At 41.2% G+C, this 12,863-nt stretch overlaps 1 protein-coding gene across 1 annotated transcript; it reads left to right on the top strand.

Moving 5' to 3' along the window:
- The first annotated feature begins 397 nt into the window (after window positions 1–397).
- Window positions 398–12,669, top strand: copa (COPI coat complex subunit alpha). The gene is made up of 30 exons (XM_085377202.1): window positions 398–585; window positions 909–1,022; window positions 1,119–1,192; window positions 1,410–1,490; window positions 2,003–2,079; window positions 2,251–2,360; window positions 4,244–4,353; window positions 4,907–5,006; window positions 5,205–5,423; window positions 5,686–5,836; window positions 6,031–6,097; window positions 6,204–6,279; window positions 6,456–6,538; window positions 6,837–7,062; window positions 7,191–7,329; window positions 7,708–7,870; window positions 8,037–8,183; window positions 8,337–8,526; window positions 8,617–8,712; window positions 8,824–8,912; window positions 9,078–9,201; window positions 9,775–9,864; window positions 9,986–10,089; window positions 10,173–10,319; window positions 10,439–10,579; window positions 10,700–10,882; window positions 11,066–11,176; window positions 11,273–11,434; window positions 11,559–11,753; window positions 12,270–12,669. The coding sequence occupies exons 1-30, from the start codon at window positions 546–548 to the stop codon at window positions 12,327–12,329; spliced, it is 3,669 nt and encodes a 1,222-aa protein (XP_085233328.1). The 5' UTR covers window positions 398–545; the 3' UTR covers window positions 12,330–12,669.
- The last annotated feature ends 194 nt before the right edge of the window (window positions 12,670–12,863 follow it).

The following is a 12,863-nucleotide window of genomic DNA, read 5'->3' as shown; positions in this document are numbered from 1 at the left end:
TTTAGAAATAAGGAATTTTATAATTGTTTAGGAAGAAAACAAATCAATGTATTGATCAATACGTATTAAGTTCTTTTAATTGTAAATTTGTCACTTTAATCTCATACAATTTGCGAGTTCATGACATTGACATTTTAAAGAATAACCTCTTTGTCTCTTAGATTTTTACCGCTTTATTAAAGAAGCTAATGACTCTTTATCCGAGTCCGTATACTTATTTCGTACGTCTAGGAAGTGCTTAGCAATTTACAGATTAGATTTTTTATGACGGCATTTAGTCGCGGATGTCTTGTCTATGGGTTACATTTCTACGCGCCGCTGCCGTGGAACTTTCTGGGTCAGATTTTCGTCGCAAAACTTTATTGTTCAAAACCGGAAGACAAAACGGACTACGTGTCAGGAAAAAGGAGAATCAACTAAATGGGCGAAGGTGGTCAGGCTGCTTGATTCAACCAATCTGCAAAGTTTCGTCCTTTTTAATTATTTGCTCTGACTGAGTTTTGTCTCAGCATTAAAAAGAAGAGCTTTGCGGTTCACCAGTAACGATGTTAACAAAATTTGAAACGAAGTCGGCCCGTGTCAAAGGTAAGAGTCTGCTAGCTACTTATTAGCAAAGAAGCTAACGTTAGCTAGTTGACGTTATCGTCCTCGGTTGATTATTCAGCCAGAATTCTCTCTTTATTCTTGTTTTTAAATAGATTTTTTCTCCGACTGTCTGTAACTAATTTGTCTTTATTATGTCTTATTCAGATGTAGCGATAAATGGACAGTAGTTGTACGTGTCCTTAGCTGTCCGGCTAACATCACTTTGCATGTTTAAAAAGCCGCTGTAAATTAGGATGATGCTGGTCGTCTGAAGTGTAATAGCCTCTTCTGTAAGAGCTCTGATGAGCTGTTTTACATTTCAGGCCTGAGCTTCCATCCCAAACGGCCGTGGGTTCTTGCAAGTTTGCACAACGGAGTCATCCAGCTGTGGGACTATCGGATGTGTACACTTATTGACAAATTCGATGAGCATGACGGTAAGACGGTGTTTTAGCTGGAGTACGCTGCTTTAGCTTACAAACTGTGTTATTAATGGAAATGAGGTGTGATTTTAATGTGGTATCTCACATCAGGGCCTGTAAGAGGGATTGATTTCCACAAGCAGCAGCCACTGTTTGTGTCTGGAGGAGATGACTACAAAATCAAGGTGGGACTGCTGTGGCATCAAGACTCTCATTAAATGTCATGAAGCTGGATAAATGTTGTTCAAGTGCTTATTTTTGTATTTATTTGGTTTGAGGCAGTATCTCATACTCAGGATTTCTAATATTTTGCCTAAACGTCAAAGGTGCTGCCATGTCTTAATGCACTACTGTAATATGAAACCTAGGTGAGAGCTGAGTAAATATTCTTGTTGTGTACAGGTGTGGAACTACAAGCTGAGGCGCTGTCTCTTCACCCTCCTTGGGCATCTTGACTACATCAGAACCACCTTCTTTCACCATGTGAGTTGTCCTGCCGTTTTAACATAGAAAATGGACAAGTGACAAATTATAGGAAAACCTTGAACCTTTGACTCCCACAGTGACTCTCATATTTTGAACTACTTGTCCAAATCAATGGAGGTATACAAAATTATCACCTTTTATCCTGTGAAGTGCTCTCTTCCAGAATGGCCTCCACCAATCTGGATTAGATTAAATTATGCAACTTGTATGTTATGGCTTTTCCAGTCACCAGATCTTAGCCCATCATTTAAGATATGTTGTCTCCAAGTCCAAGATAGAAATCATTAGTTGTATTTGTGATGGTGGAGCACTGTACAAATGTAAACAACACTAAAGCTGGGATTCAGTACAGTACTACATATTATGGTAAACACTTTGTCTTTAAGGGGTTTTCCTTTATATTGTCACCCCACTGGATTAGTACTTCTTTCTGTTTTTGGGTGTTTTTGTATTTTATGTTAGAACAATTTAGACTTAAGTTATTACATTAATTGTCACCTTGCCTGTAGGAGTACCCCTGGATTCTGAGTGCTTCAGATGATCAGACGATTCGCATTTGGAACTGGCAGTCCAGGACGTGTGTCTGGTAAGACACTGTGTAAAGTTTAAACTGTTGTTTCTCACAACTTGCACATAGTTAGGATGTTTAATTGAGATTTTAAATAAACAGAAGAATGAAAATTGTTAAAATTTACAATAATGAAAATGAGTGGTCTGCCCTGATTTCTTATGTTTCCTATTTCTTTCTTCTCTGCAGTGTGCTGACTGGCCATAACCACTACGTGATGTGTGCCCAGTTCCACCCATCTGAGGACCTGGTGGTGTCGGGCAGTTTGGACCAGACTGTGCGAGTGTGGGATATCTCCGGTGAGGGCCTGGGGATGGCCGACCAGAGGACAGCGGGCTGGGTTTTGGGGGAGGGGTTGGGAGCAGAGTGGTACAGATGAGGAGGAAGAAAACAGGAGCAGGACCGAAGTGAAGTCCTAAACCTCTTCTTCCTCTCTAACTTGTAGAGGATAAAACTCTGTGGGCTGTTTGCAGAAACACCTCTCTTTTGATAGATGGTAAGAGAGTTAGATGCAGTGGAACAAATTTATGGTGTGCTATTTTTTTTTATTATTTTAATACAACACTGTAAATAAAAGCTCTGAAAGGAGAAAGGCCTTACAGGTTAGATCGGGGTGGGCAATTTCAGGCCCAGAGGGCCGGTGTCCTGCAGGTTTTAGATCTCACCTTGGGTCAACACACCTGTATCACATGATTAGTTCGTTACCAGGCCTCTGGAGAACTTCAGGACATGGTGAGGAGCTAATTTAGCCATTTAAATCAGCTGTGTTGGTTCAAGGACACATCTAAAACCTGCAGGGACACCGGCCCTCGAGGCCTGGAGTTGCCCACCTCTGGGTTAGATACACAGTGAAAGGATAAAATCCACATGGATGGATAATTGGAGAGGTGTTTCTGTGCCTGTGCATGCTGTAAAAATCTTGTCATTTTTCTTTCTCCTGTTTCTTGTCTTTAGATTAACTGCACTCATTTGCTTTCATTTCCTTTCATGTGAACATGCATAAGTTCTAACATTCACCAATCCTGGGTTTATGTCATTTAACTTGAGCATGGTTGCATCCATTTGTACTTTTTTTTTTTTTTTCTAACTTGTCTATCACATGACTTAACTGCAGCATGTGTTTTCATTTTTTTTATGATAAATACATAGTAAGTTTAAAGTTTAGCTTTAAGGGGGTCACTTTGCACTCATACTCACAATATAGAAAATCCATACTGCTTTTGCATCCAAAAAACATTAATTGGTTAAAAAAGAGTTAATCTTTTTTATACACTTAAACTTTCTGGCTGTCCCATATTTCTATATGACCTATGACATTTGCACGACTGGCTCTACTATTAAAAAAATAACATGAAATATACTACAGGTTTATATTTCCTGTAGTCATTGCAACTTATTGTTGTCATCCTCATTCCTAACCAGTAATTGTGGCATTTCAGACTATACTAACTGCACGTCATTTAAACATTGTGACTGAAATGTGCATGAGCCTTTAAGAAAGCAAACTCCAAGACTCATAGTCCTGATACTCAACGCCCCATCGAGGCTCACCTTTACAATGCTAGCTACCACCCACTCCACCTCCATCAGCCAAGTCCACGCACTCCCTGTGTCCTCCTTATCCCATGCTCTCCCTGGAAACATCCACACCTGCACATGGGTTCCTAGTGTCATTTCTGTTTCCCATGTCATCTCTCTCTGTGCTGTTGTACTATCTGCTCACCACATTGTTTTAACAGGCAAGAATCATGAATACAAGCTGTGTTTTCTCCATCTTTTTTCATTTCCTGATTTTGCTGAGTCTCTGAAATAATCAGCTACCTTGCTCTGCTATCCATCCAAATCACAAGTTACTCCGGTTTCTTCTGTAATCTGATGATTAATTAAACCAATCAAAGCACTGTTGCAGGAATGATTGTTTCCAGACTCAAGCTGGCAGTCAATGAGAAAGCAGAGGTTGTGTTGGTGTGTTTCAAACCTGTGTGTGTGTTCAGTAGTACAAAAGTGCGCTCTGTTTTTTAAACCCCCCTTTTGTGGCCTCTTTTCTCCAATGATGATTCTCCAAATTTGATATCTAAATAATGTGTATCTTGTTTTTCCCCATGTTCCGATCCTCTATTGTGCCCTGTCTAATTTGGTTATGGCTCCCCCCTTTGCACGCGGTGCTCTCTGATGGTTCCAGGTTTGAGGAAGAAGAACCTGTCTCCAGGTGCTGTGGAGACAGAGGTGCGCGGCATCTCTGGTGTTGATTTGTTTGGTGCCTCTGATGCTGTTGTTAAACACGTCCTCGAGGTGAGAAGCAACTTTGTAGCTTTTGTAAACGTTGTGGTCATTTGAGTGAATCAGCCTTTAAAGGTTACCAGTGAGGGAGCCTTCATATGTTCCTGGTATCTCATTACAGGGAAATGTCAGTTTGTAGTCTTCCGCTCACATATTGTTTGGATTTCCTGTTTGTTTGTTTGTTTTTTTAATGATTAATTAGCATTAATGAGGTTTCTTCAAATCATCAAAAAAGTCCATGATGCAGTTCTGTCTGTGGAAAACACCAGCTTTTAGCCCGAGCTGGCAGTTGAATCTGTGGGTTGTTTGGTTTTTTTTGTTTGTTTTTTTTGTTTTTTTAGGGGTATGTGATTATGACTTAAGGTCAGAAATATTCAGTTATAGGTAATAAAACTACATTGCTTGGGTTTTGTTTTAATGTACTATTTTATGGTTTCTGTGTGATATATTAATTATTTAATGGTACTATAATGGCTTCACGGAGAGTAACACAGTTTAGTTTCATATAGATTGATGCCATGCTATGACAGCTGTCTGTGTGACTTGAGCTTATGTTTATGTTCAGGGTCACGATCGTGGGGTCAACTGGGCAGCCTTCCACCCCACCATGCCTCTCATTGTGTCTGGAGCTGATGACAGGCAGGTGAAGATCTGGAGGATGAATGGTGAGTGACTTGACATGAGTGTTAGAAGTTGATGTTCACAGAAGCTAAAACCCCTGACTTTTCTGTTATGTGCCAAGAAGTAGGTATTTCATTAAGCTGACTACTTCACTAATTGTTTCCTGCTGTAAATGTTTCTGCTTCTTTTTTGTCTTTAATTATCTCTCCTTTTTTTTGTTTTTCCCCCCCACCTGTGTTCAGAGTCCAAGGCATGGGAGCTCGATACATGCCGTGGGCACTACAACAACGTGTCTTGTGCCATCTTCCACCCACGCCAGGAGCTCATTCTGTCCAACTCTGAGGACAAGAGCATCCGGGTGTGGGACATGTCCAAAAGGACCGGAGTACAGACCTTCCGCCGTGATCACGACCGCTTCTGGGTGCTGGGTGCCCACCCAAACCTCAACCTGTTTGCTGCAGGTAAGTGCAGACAGTGATCTGATCAAAACAGGAACATTAACAGTTCAAACATCAATTTGGAAAGTAGTTGTTTGGTTAGTTTTGAAGCTGATCCTTTGCATATCAGGGAAAATAAAAAAAAAAAGAAGATTTTAATGGTTCTCTTAAGTTCACATGGCCTAATAACAGGAAATGTCTAGCATGTATTTCCTGAGGAGGGGAAAAAATACAGTGTGTACGTGTGAAATTTGCACTGACGAATGGTTTGTTTTGTGTCCTTAAGGTCATGACAGTGGTATGATTGTGTTCAAGCTGGAGCGTGAACGTCCAGCCTACGCCGTACATGGCAACATGCTTTACTACGTCAAGGATCGCTTCCTCCGCCAGCTGGACTTCAACAGCAGCAAAGACACGGCTGTTATGCAGCTGCGCAGGTAGGTGTGGTGTGCATGAGATAGCATTTTGAGTGCAATTTCTTAGAATTCCTTTCTTAGACCAAAAAGAAATTGGTCTAAGAAATTATGGGCTAGTGCTTGTTTTTTGTCGTTCGTGGGTTTTTTGTTTTTAAATGAAAATCTGTCTAGTTTAAAATAACAATTTTACCTGTTTTACCTTCTCCTTAACTTAGTGGGTCTAAGTTCCCAGTGTTCAGCATGTCTTATAATCCCGCTGAGAATGCTGTCCTGCTCTGCACTGTAAGTATCTCTCAGTGAAAATGCACTCGCACACATTAATCTCTTACTGCTCAGTTAAGTGTGTTGGTTCGCATCTGTTTATCGAAATGCTCTTTACCTCCTGCAGAGAGCAACCAACCTGGAGAACAGCACCTATGACCTGTACTCAATTCCCAAAGAAAGTGACTCTCAGAACCCCGATGGTAAAAAAACAAACAAACAAAAAACAAAAAAAACCCCAACAGTTTAATTATGTTTTTTCTCACACTCTAAAAACATTTGTTTTTTTTTTCCCTTTACTTATTGAATGTTATATGCCTCCAGTTTGTATCTCCTTGAATGAAGTAACAAGAGGCTGCGTTTTCTTTTTAAATTCCAGCACCGGAGGGGAAAAGGTCTTCTGGTCTGACAGCCGTTTGGGTGGCCAGGAACAGATTTGCTGTGTTGGACCGTATGCACTCTGTAAGTGCATATGAAAGTTTACAAAGCAGTGAAATATATAGGAAATCCCTTTTTAAAAGATTTTTTGAAAAGTTGGTTAATTCTATAAAAAGAACTGAAAGTGTTGATCAGTAAATCATTTGTTCTTTACAAATGATCGATCAAAGGCAGTCTGGCACGTTAATCTCCGAATGAAACAATCAAGAGTCCATTATGTGACTTGTGAAGCCTGCAAATATTTGAAGAAAACTTTTTACTTTGCTTTTTGTCCTAATCTATAATTATTCATCACAGTGCTTTCTTCATTTCTCCATTGCAGCTGCTGATTAAAAATCTGAAGAATGAAATTGTGAAGAAAGTCCAGGTGCCGAGCTGTGAGGAGATCTTCTACGCCGGGACAGGCTCACTGCTGCTGCGTGATGCCGATGGCGTCACGCTGTTTGACGTGCAGCAGAAACGCTCCCTGGCCACCGTGAAAATCTCTAAGGTCAAGTACGTGGTGTGGAGCGCAGACACCAGCCACGTGGCTCTGCTGGCTAAACACGGTGAGTGGATGAGATGAATATCTGCAGATTTGACCAACAAATATTCAAACCTGAAAGTTTTCTCTGCTGGTTCTCAAAGGAAGCTCTAAATCTGATTTTTCTCTTTTTTTTTCTTCCCTTCCCTTCAGCAATTATGATCTGCAACCGTAAACTGGAAAGTCTGTGCAACATTCACGAGAACATCAGAGTGAAGAGTGGAGCCTGGGATGAGAGCGGAGTCTTTATCTACACCACTTCCAACCACATCAAATACGCCCTCACGTCTGGGTATGTGCTGCTTAGAAAAGGCAGTGTTAATTTATTCCCACAGGCACAAGTCTCTGGGGACAGAAACCTCTTAACACAGACCTGTAGAGCTTCAACAAAATAAGCTGTCACTGAGAAAGTTGTGAGCTAAAATGTTGCCTTAGTGCTTGTTTTCTTTGATAGTGTTGTGCTCCCACATGTCTTTTAAAATAAGCACAGCAGTGACTTAGAATAGTTAGAGATTTGAGCAAAAACAAAGCTCCAACTTTATGTTTTAAAGACAAATACAAGTTTGTTTGCTTTAAATTCTCTGGACAGAAAAGCTCAAATCTTTCACAGTTAGAAAGCATCAGTTCAGTGTAAAATGTCTAACTTAGGATATTCTTTGTGTTCCTGTAGTGATCATGGCATCATCAGGACCCTGGACCTGCCCATCTATGTGACCCGCGTGAGAGGCAACAGCGTTTATTGCCTGGACAGGGAGTGCAGGCCCCGTGTGCTCACCATCGACCCCACAGAGTACCGCTTCAAACTGGCCCTGGTCAATCGCAAATATGATGAGGTCGGTTCTTAAGGGTGGTGTCCTTGAAGTGATAATCTGAGTATATTTAAGGAGATTAAACACCAGAACTGTGCAGTGATAATCTGAGTTTCATATTAAACAGCATTACATTTTTGCCAGGAATCATTTGATTCCTAATTCTGAGATCATTCCTGTTACTCTTCAGGTGCTCCACATGGTGCGCAATGCCAAACTGGTAGGTCAGTCCATCATTGCCTATCTGCAGAAGAAGGGCTACCCCGAGGTAGCACTGCACTTCGTCAAAGATGAGAAGACGCGCTTTAGCCTGGCTCTGGAGTGTGGGAACATCGAGGTGAGCTGGCAGCAGTACTCAAAGACTGCTGTACCTATTCTATCATTTTTTTTAAGATAAGGATGGAAGTCTTGTGCATGATGAGCTCTAATCAAATCACAGTGAGACCGAGATCTGTGTGCAAAATTAAAAATCTCATCTCTGTACTTCCAGGTGGCTCTGGAAGCAGCCAAAGCCCTGGATGAGCGCAGCTGCTGGGAGCGTCTGGGTGAGGCAGCACTGCTGCAGGGTCACCACCAGGTCGTGGAAATGTGCTATCAGAGGACCAAGAACTTTGACAAGCTCACCTTCCTCTACCTCATCACTGGTAACTTGGCCAAGCTACGCAAGATGATGAAGATTGGTGAGTGAGGATGTCTATTCTTTATGTTACATGTTGCAAAGGTGTGTATGTTCTCTTTCAGTATTTCTAATGGCTGTGTTGTCTGTGTAGCTGAGATCAGAAAGGACATGAGCGGTCACTACCAGGCAGCACTCTACCTGGGAGACGTCAGCGAAAGGGTTAGAATATTGAAGAACTGTGGACAAAGTGAGTTAATTTGTCAACATTCACTCATATTCTGTCGTATTTTGTTTGCCAGCCTTTATGGCAGTAAAATGACAAGTTATCATGCAAAATTGTTTGTGTGCATGCTTGCAGAGTCTCTGGCCTACCTGACTGCAGCCACACACGGGTTGGATGAAGAGGCTGAGGCACTAAAAGAGACGTTTGACCCAGAAAAGGAGACGGTGTGTTCACAAAACATTCTTCCTACACAAATTATGGGAAACAATAACATGCAGAAGCAGTGAACCTAATATGTATTTTTTTTAACAATACAGTAATTCATGTTGATAAATAACATAATTATTGCTTAATTTTAATTTAAAAATGGTTTATTATGTAACTTTTAGGTGCCAGAGGTTGATCCTAATGCACAGCTGTTGCAGCCACCTCCACCCATCAACCCTCTAGACACTAACTGGCCTCTGCTCACCGTCTCAAAGGGCTTCTTTGAGGGAGCTATTGCAGCAAAGGGTAAGTCAAGAGCCACGATGGACTGAAAAGGAACATAATACTTTAAAGTTTCATCCATGTTAACTTTGTTCAAATGGAACCAAGAATGGAGACACTTAATACTTAATTCCGAACAAGGTTATGTGATTGGTTGGGTTTTGTCTGTTTGTTAGCAGGTTAGTCAAAAGTTGCATATGGAGCAAAACCTTATTAGAGGTGCAACTTGGCCCAACCTGAAAGTGATCAGCTGATGAATATTTGGAACGATTCTTTAGCATTGCTAGATAGGATAATGTTTGACATATCTTTGCAAATACATACCAGATTTAAATAAGAAAAACTGAGATATCCCTTTGATGATCTCAAGAAAATATCACAATACAATCTGGATCCAGATATCCAAAGACTCACGTCCATGGTCTGAGCTGAGTTTTCTGCCTGGACTTGGATTGCTTTTAAAACAGCTGGTTGTTTTTTTTTTTTAATATCTTTCTAATATGCAACAGTGTTGCTTTTTTTAAAGGAATTCAAAGATGAAGTAATTGTAGAAACGTGTGGGATTTAATATGGGCACCTGTTGTTCACCTGTTGTAGGGAAAGCTGGTCAGATGGCTGCCGACTTGGACATGGATACTTCAGGAGGCGAGGGCTGGGGAGATGATGCTGAGCTTCAGCTGGATGAAGGTAAATTCCGACTGATTTTAACAAATCATTTTCTATTTTTTTCTTTTCTTTTTTCAAACTTTCAGTGTACTGCTTGAGCCTAAAAATATTAAATGTGTATCTTTCCCTCTCTTCTTCACAGATGGCTTTGTGGATGCTCCGGAAGGATTAGGAGAGGAAGGATTGGGGAAAGAGGAAGGAGGAGGATGGGATGTTGAGGAAGACCTGGATCTTCCTCCAGAGCTGGTGAGAGAGAGAAAAATTCTCATATTAAATGTGAAAAGAACATAAAGCTGAGTACTTTATACTATCTTTACACCAATCAACAGGATGTACCAGTTGGTGCAGGTGGAGGAACAGAGGACGGCTTCTTTGTCCCACCAACCAAGGGCACAAGTCCAACCCAGATGTGGTGCAACAATTCCCAGCTGCCAGTGGATCATATCCTGGCCGGCTCCTTTGAAACTGCAATGAGGGTCCGCTCATAGTGTTTTCCAACACAGTTTATTTATTTTTGGTTCCCTTTGATAACATATATCATCGTTTAAAAAGGAAGGCATAAATGGTTAATTACTGTTGCTTGTTTCTACCATAGCTGCTCCACGACCAGGTTGGAGTTGTGGACTTTGGCCCCTATAAGTCGCTTTTCATGCAGACTCTGTCCAGAGGACGCACATCTTACCTGGGGCTGCCATCCCTGCCCTGCCTGCGTGGGCACCCACAAAGGAACTGGAAGGTACAGCTGTCTATTTGGTGGATGTATTTTTTATTGATATATCTGCTCCTTTTCTTCATAGTTTCTAATTGATTCCACAAAATAGAAAATGACTTTTTTTATCTTTGATTTTCTTCTCAGGACTGTGGGGCAAAGCAGGGGCTGCCTGCTGTGGGCCTGCGTCTCTCTGATCTCATCTCCCGCCTGCAGCAGTGCTACCAGCTGACCACAGCCGGACGATTTGAGGACGCCGTTGAGCGCTTCAGAGTCATCCTTCTGTCTGTACCCCTGCTGGTGGTTGATAACAAACAGGAGATTGCAGAGGTAAGCAACAAGCATGCCTTGAACCTGATCTGTTTAATCTCTAAAATCCATTTGTAATGGACCTAATAAGCTTGCCTGTATGATCCTCATGGCTCCTGTGGCTTTCAGATAAACTAATTTTGTTGACATGCTGATACACATTTATATGTGCTCAGATACTTAACTGGGTTGTATGTGTTTTAGGCTCAGCAGCTGATTACAATATGCAGAGAGTACATAGTGGGTCTGACCATGGAGACTGAGAGGAAGAAGCTGCCTAAAGACACTTTGGAACAGCAGAAGAGGTTGTGTGAGGTAAAAAAAAAACACAATGAAGCTTTCACTGATTCACACAAAAAAATCACCAAAGCATGATGAAAATGTTCAAAAAAATGTTTGTTTTCCTTGCAGATGGCTGCTTACTTCACCCACTGTAATCTCCAGCCAGTCCACATGGTGTTAGTGTTGCGCACAGCTTTGAACCTCTTCTTCAAACTGCGTAACTTTAAGACAGCTGCAGGCTTCGCACGACGTCTCCTCGAACTTGGGCCCAAGCCAGATGTTGCACAGCAGGTTAGTTGTTCATCACTCATAACTTATTTTTTTTATTTTATAATTGTCTTTATTAGATGGCCTTTATTGTGCTGGTGTCATTCTCTTGCCATCATCTCCTTTGCAAAAATATTTCCTTCTTTAGACTCGCAAGATTTTGGCAGCCTGTGAGAAGAACTTGACAGACGCCCACCAGTTGAACTACGACCCCCACAATCCATTTGACCTGTGCGCTGCCTCTTACGTTCCCCTGTACCGCGGACGCCCCGTTGAGAAGTGCCCTCTGTCTGGAGCCTGCTACTGCCCCCCTTACAAAGGCCAGATCTGCAGGGTCACACAGGTAGACCAAACAAATGTGTATATAAAATTTTAGGGACCATCATTTAGTAAAGGAGAGAACATTTGGTCTGAATGCTCAAGTTTCTTGATCACTCAGATCTGAAACTGTAACCATCTTTAATGAGAACACCTGGTAAATTGTTTATGTTTGAAGGTATTTTCTCTTCAGTCAGGGAATAAGGGCTAATAATAATAACAATAATTATTAATAAATAATATTAATACAGTAATATCTGTTGAAGATTTGCAAGAAAAAAGGCAATACTATCAGTCAAGTTCACTTTCAGCTTAGTGAGTGGAAACCTTTTCAAATCTTCAGATGTGGTTGTCATGACAAAGTAGCAGAAATTTTATTAACCACTTCTAAGCTCCTGCTTCTATTTTTATATCATTAAATATGCTGCCTTCACTTTTCCTTTTTATTTATTTAAATGCCCATCTCTGCTATAACTACCACCCCCCCCCCCCCCCCCCCCCCCCCCAACCCACTAATTTTTAATGTCTCCTCTTTTTCTAGGCGACGGAGATCGGCAAGGATGTGATTGGTCTGCGTGTGAGTCCACTTCAGTTCCGCTGAGAGGATAAAAAAAAATGAAAACACTTCCACTCTTACTTTGTTGTAGTAATGATACAATTATTTGCATGAGAAATGGAAGCAGTTATATATGTGTTTGCTCACAGTGCTGTTAAACCTCTTTAAATCCTTTCTCAGCTATCTATTCCTGTTCATCACTGATCCTACTAAAAGCTTTTTGTTGTAAGTACTGCTGCATCAATAACACAGTACTGTGTGCTTTATTAGAGCTGTAAAACCGTACTGTTAACCCGCTCCTGACTTGTATGACGTGAATAATGGAAAATGAACAGCAGTACGCTGTGTATCTGTGGGAAACGATAAAATAAAAAGGTCCTTTTATGAACACAAATGAAGTGTGTGAGTTGGGCCATCTTTGTCGTGTTTTTAATACGCTATGGTGTCTGCAGAAGGAAGTGAAATGGGAACATTTGATGTGCACCTCAAGGATGAGTCATGAGGAATGAAAATGGAAAAGCCTACACAGTGAACTGGCTCCTTAGTTGGCATTACAAGTTGAAAATAAGGGGGTGACAT

Source organism: Diplotaxodon limnothrissa, linkage group LG18 (assembly GCF_057381915.1).
Source record: "Diplotaxodon limnothrissa isolate DT_005_m linkage group LG18, D_limnothrissa_male_GT1.1, whole genome shotgun sequence".
In the NCBI taxonomy this organism is placed as follows: domain Eukaryota; kingdom Metazoa; phylum Chordata; class Actinopteri; order Cichliformes; family Cichlidae; genus Diplotaxodon; species Diplotaxodon limnothrissa.
Note: the sequence above shows the minus strand (reverse complement) of the source record. Positions and strands in the feature narration are given on the sequence as shown.

Bases quoted from the DNA above. Each gene is read 5' to 3' on its own strand.
- copa (XM_085377202.1), top strand. From the start codon at position 546: ATGTTAACAAAATTTGAAACGAAGTCGGCCCGTGTCAAAG. The intron at 8,713-8,823 runs GTGAGTTAATTT...GCATGCTTGCAG, and splicing joins ATTGAAGAACTGTGGACAAA to AGTCTCTGGCCTACCTGACT. The intron at 10,883-11,065 runs GTAAGCAACAAG...TATGTGTTTTAG, and splicing joins ACAAACAGGAGATTGCAGAG to GCTCAGCAGCTGATTACAAT.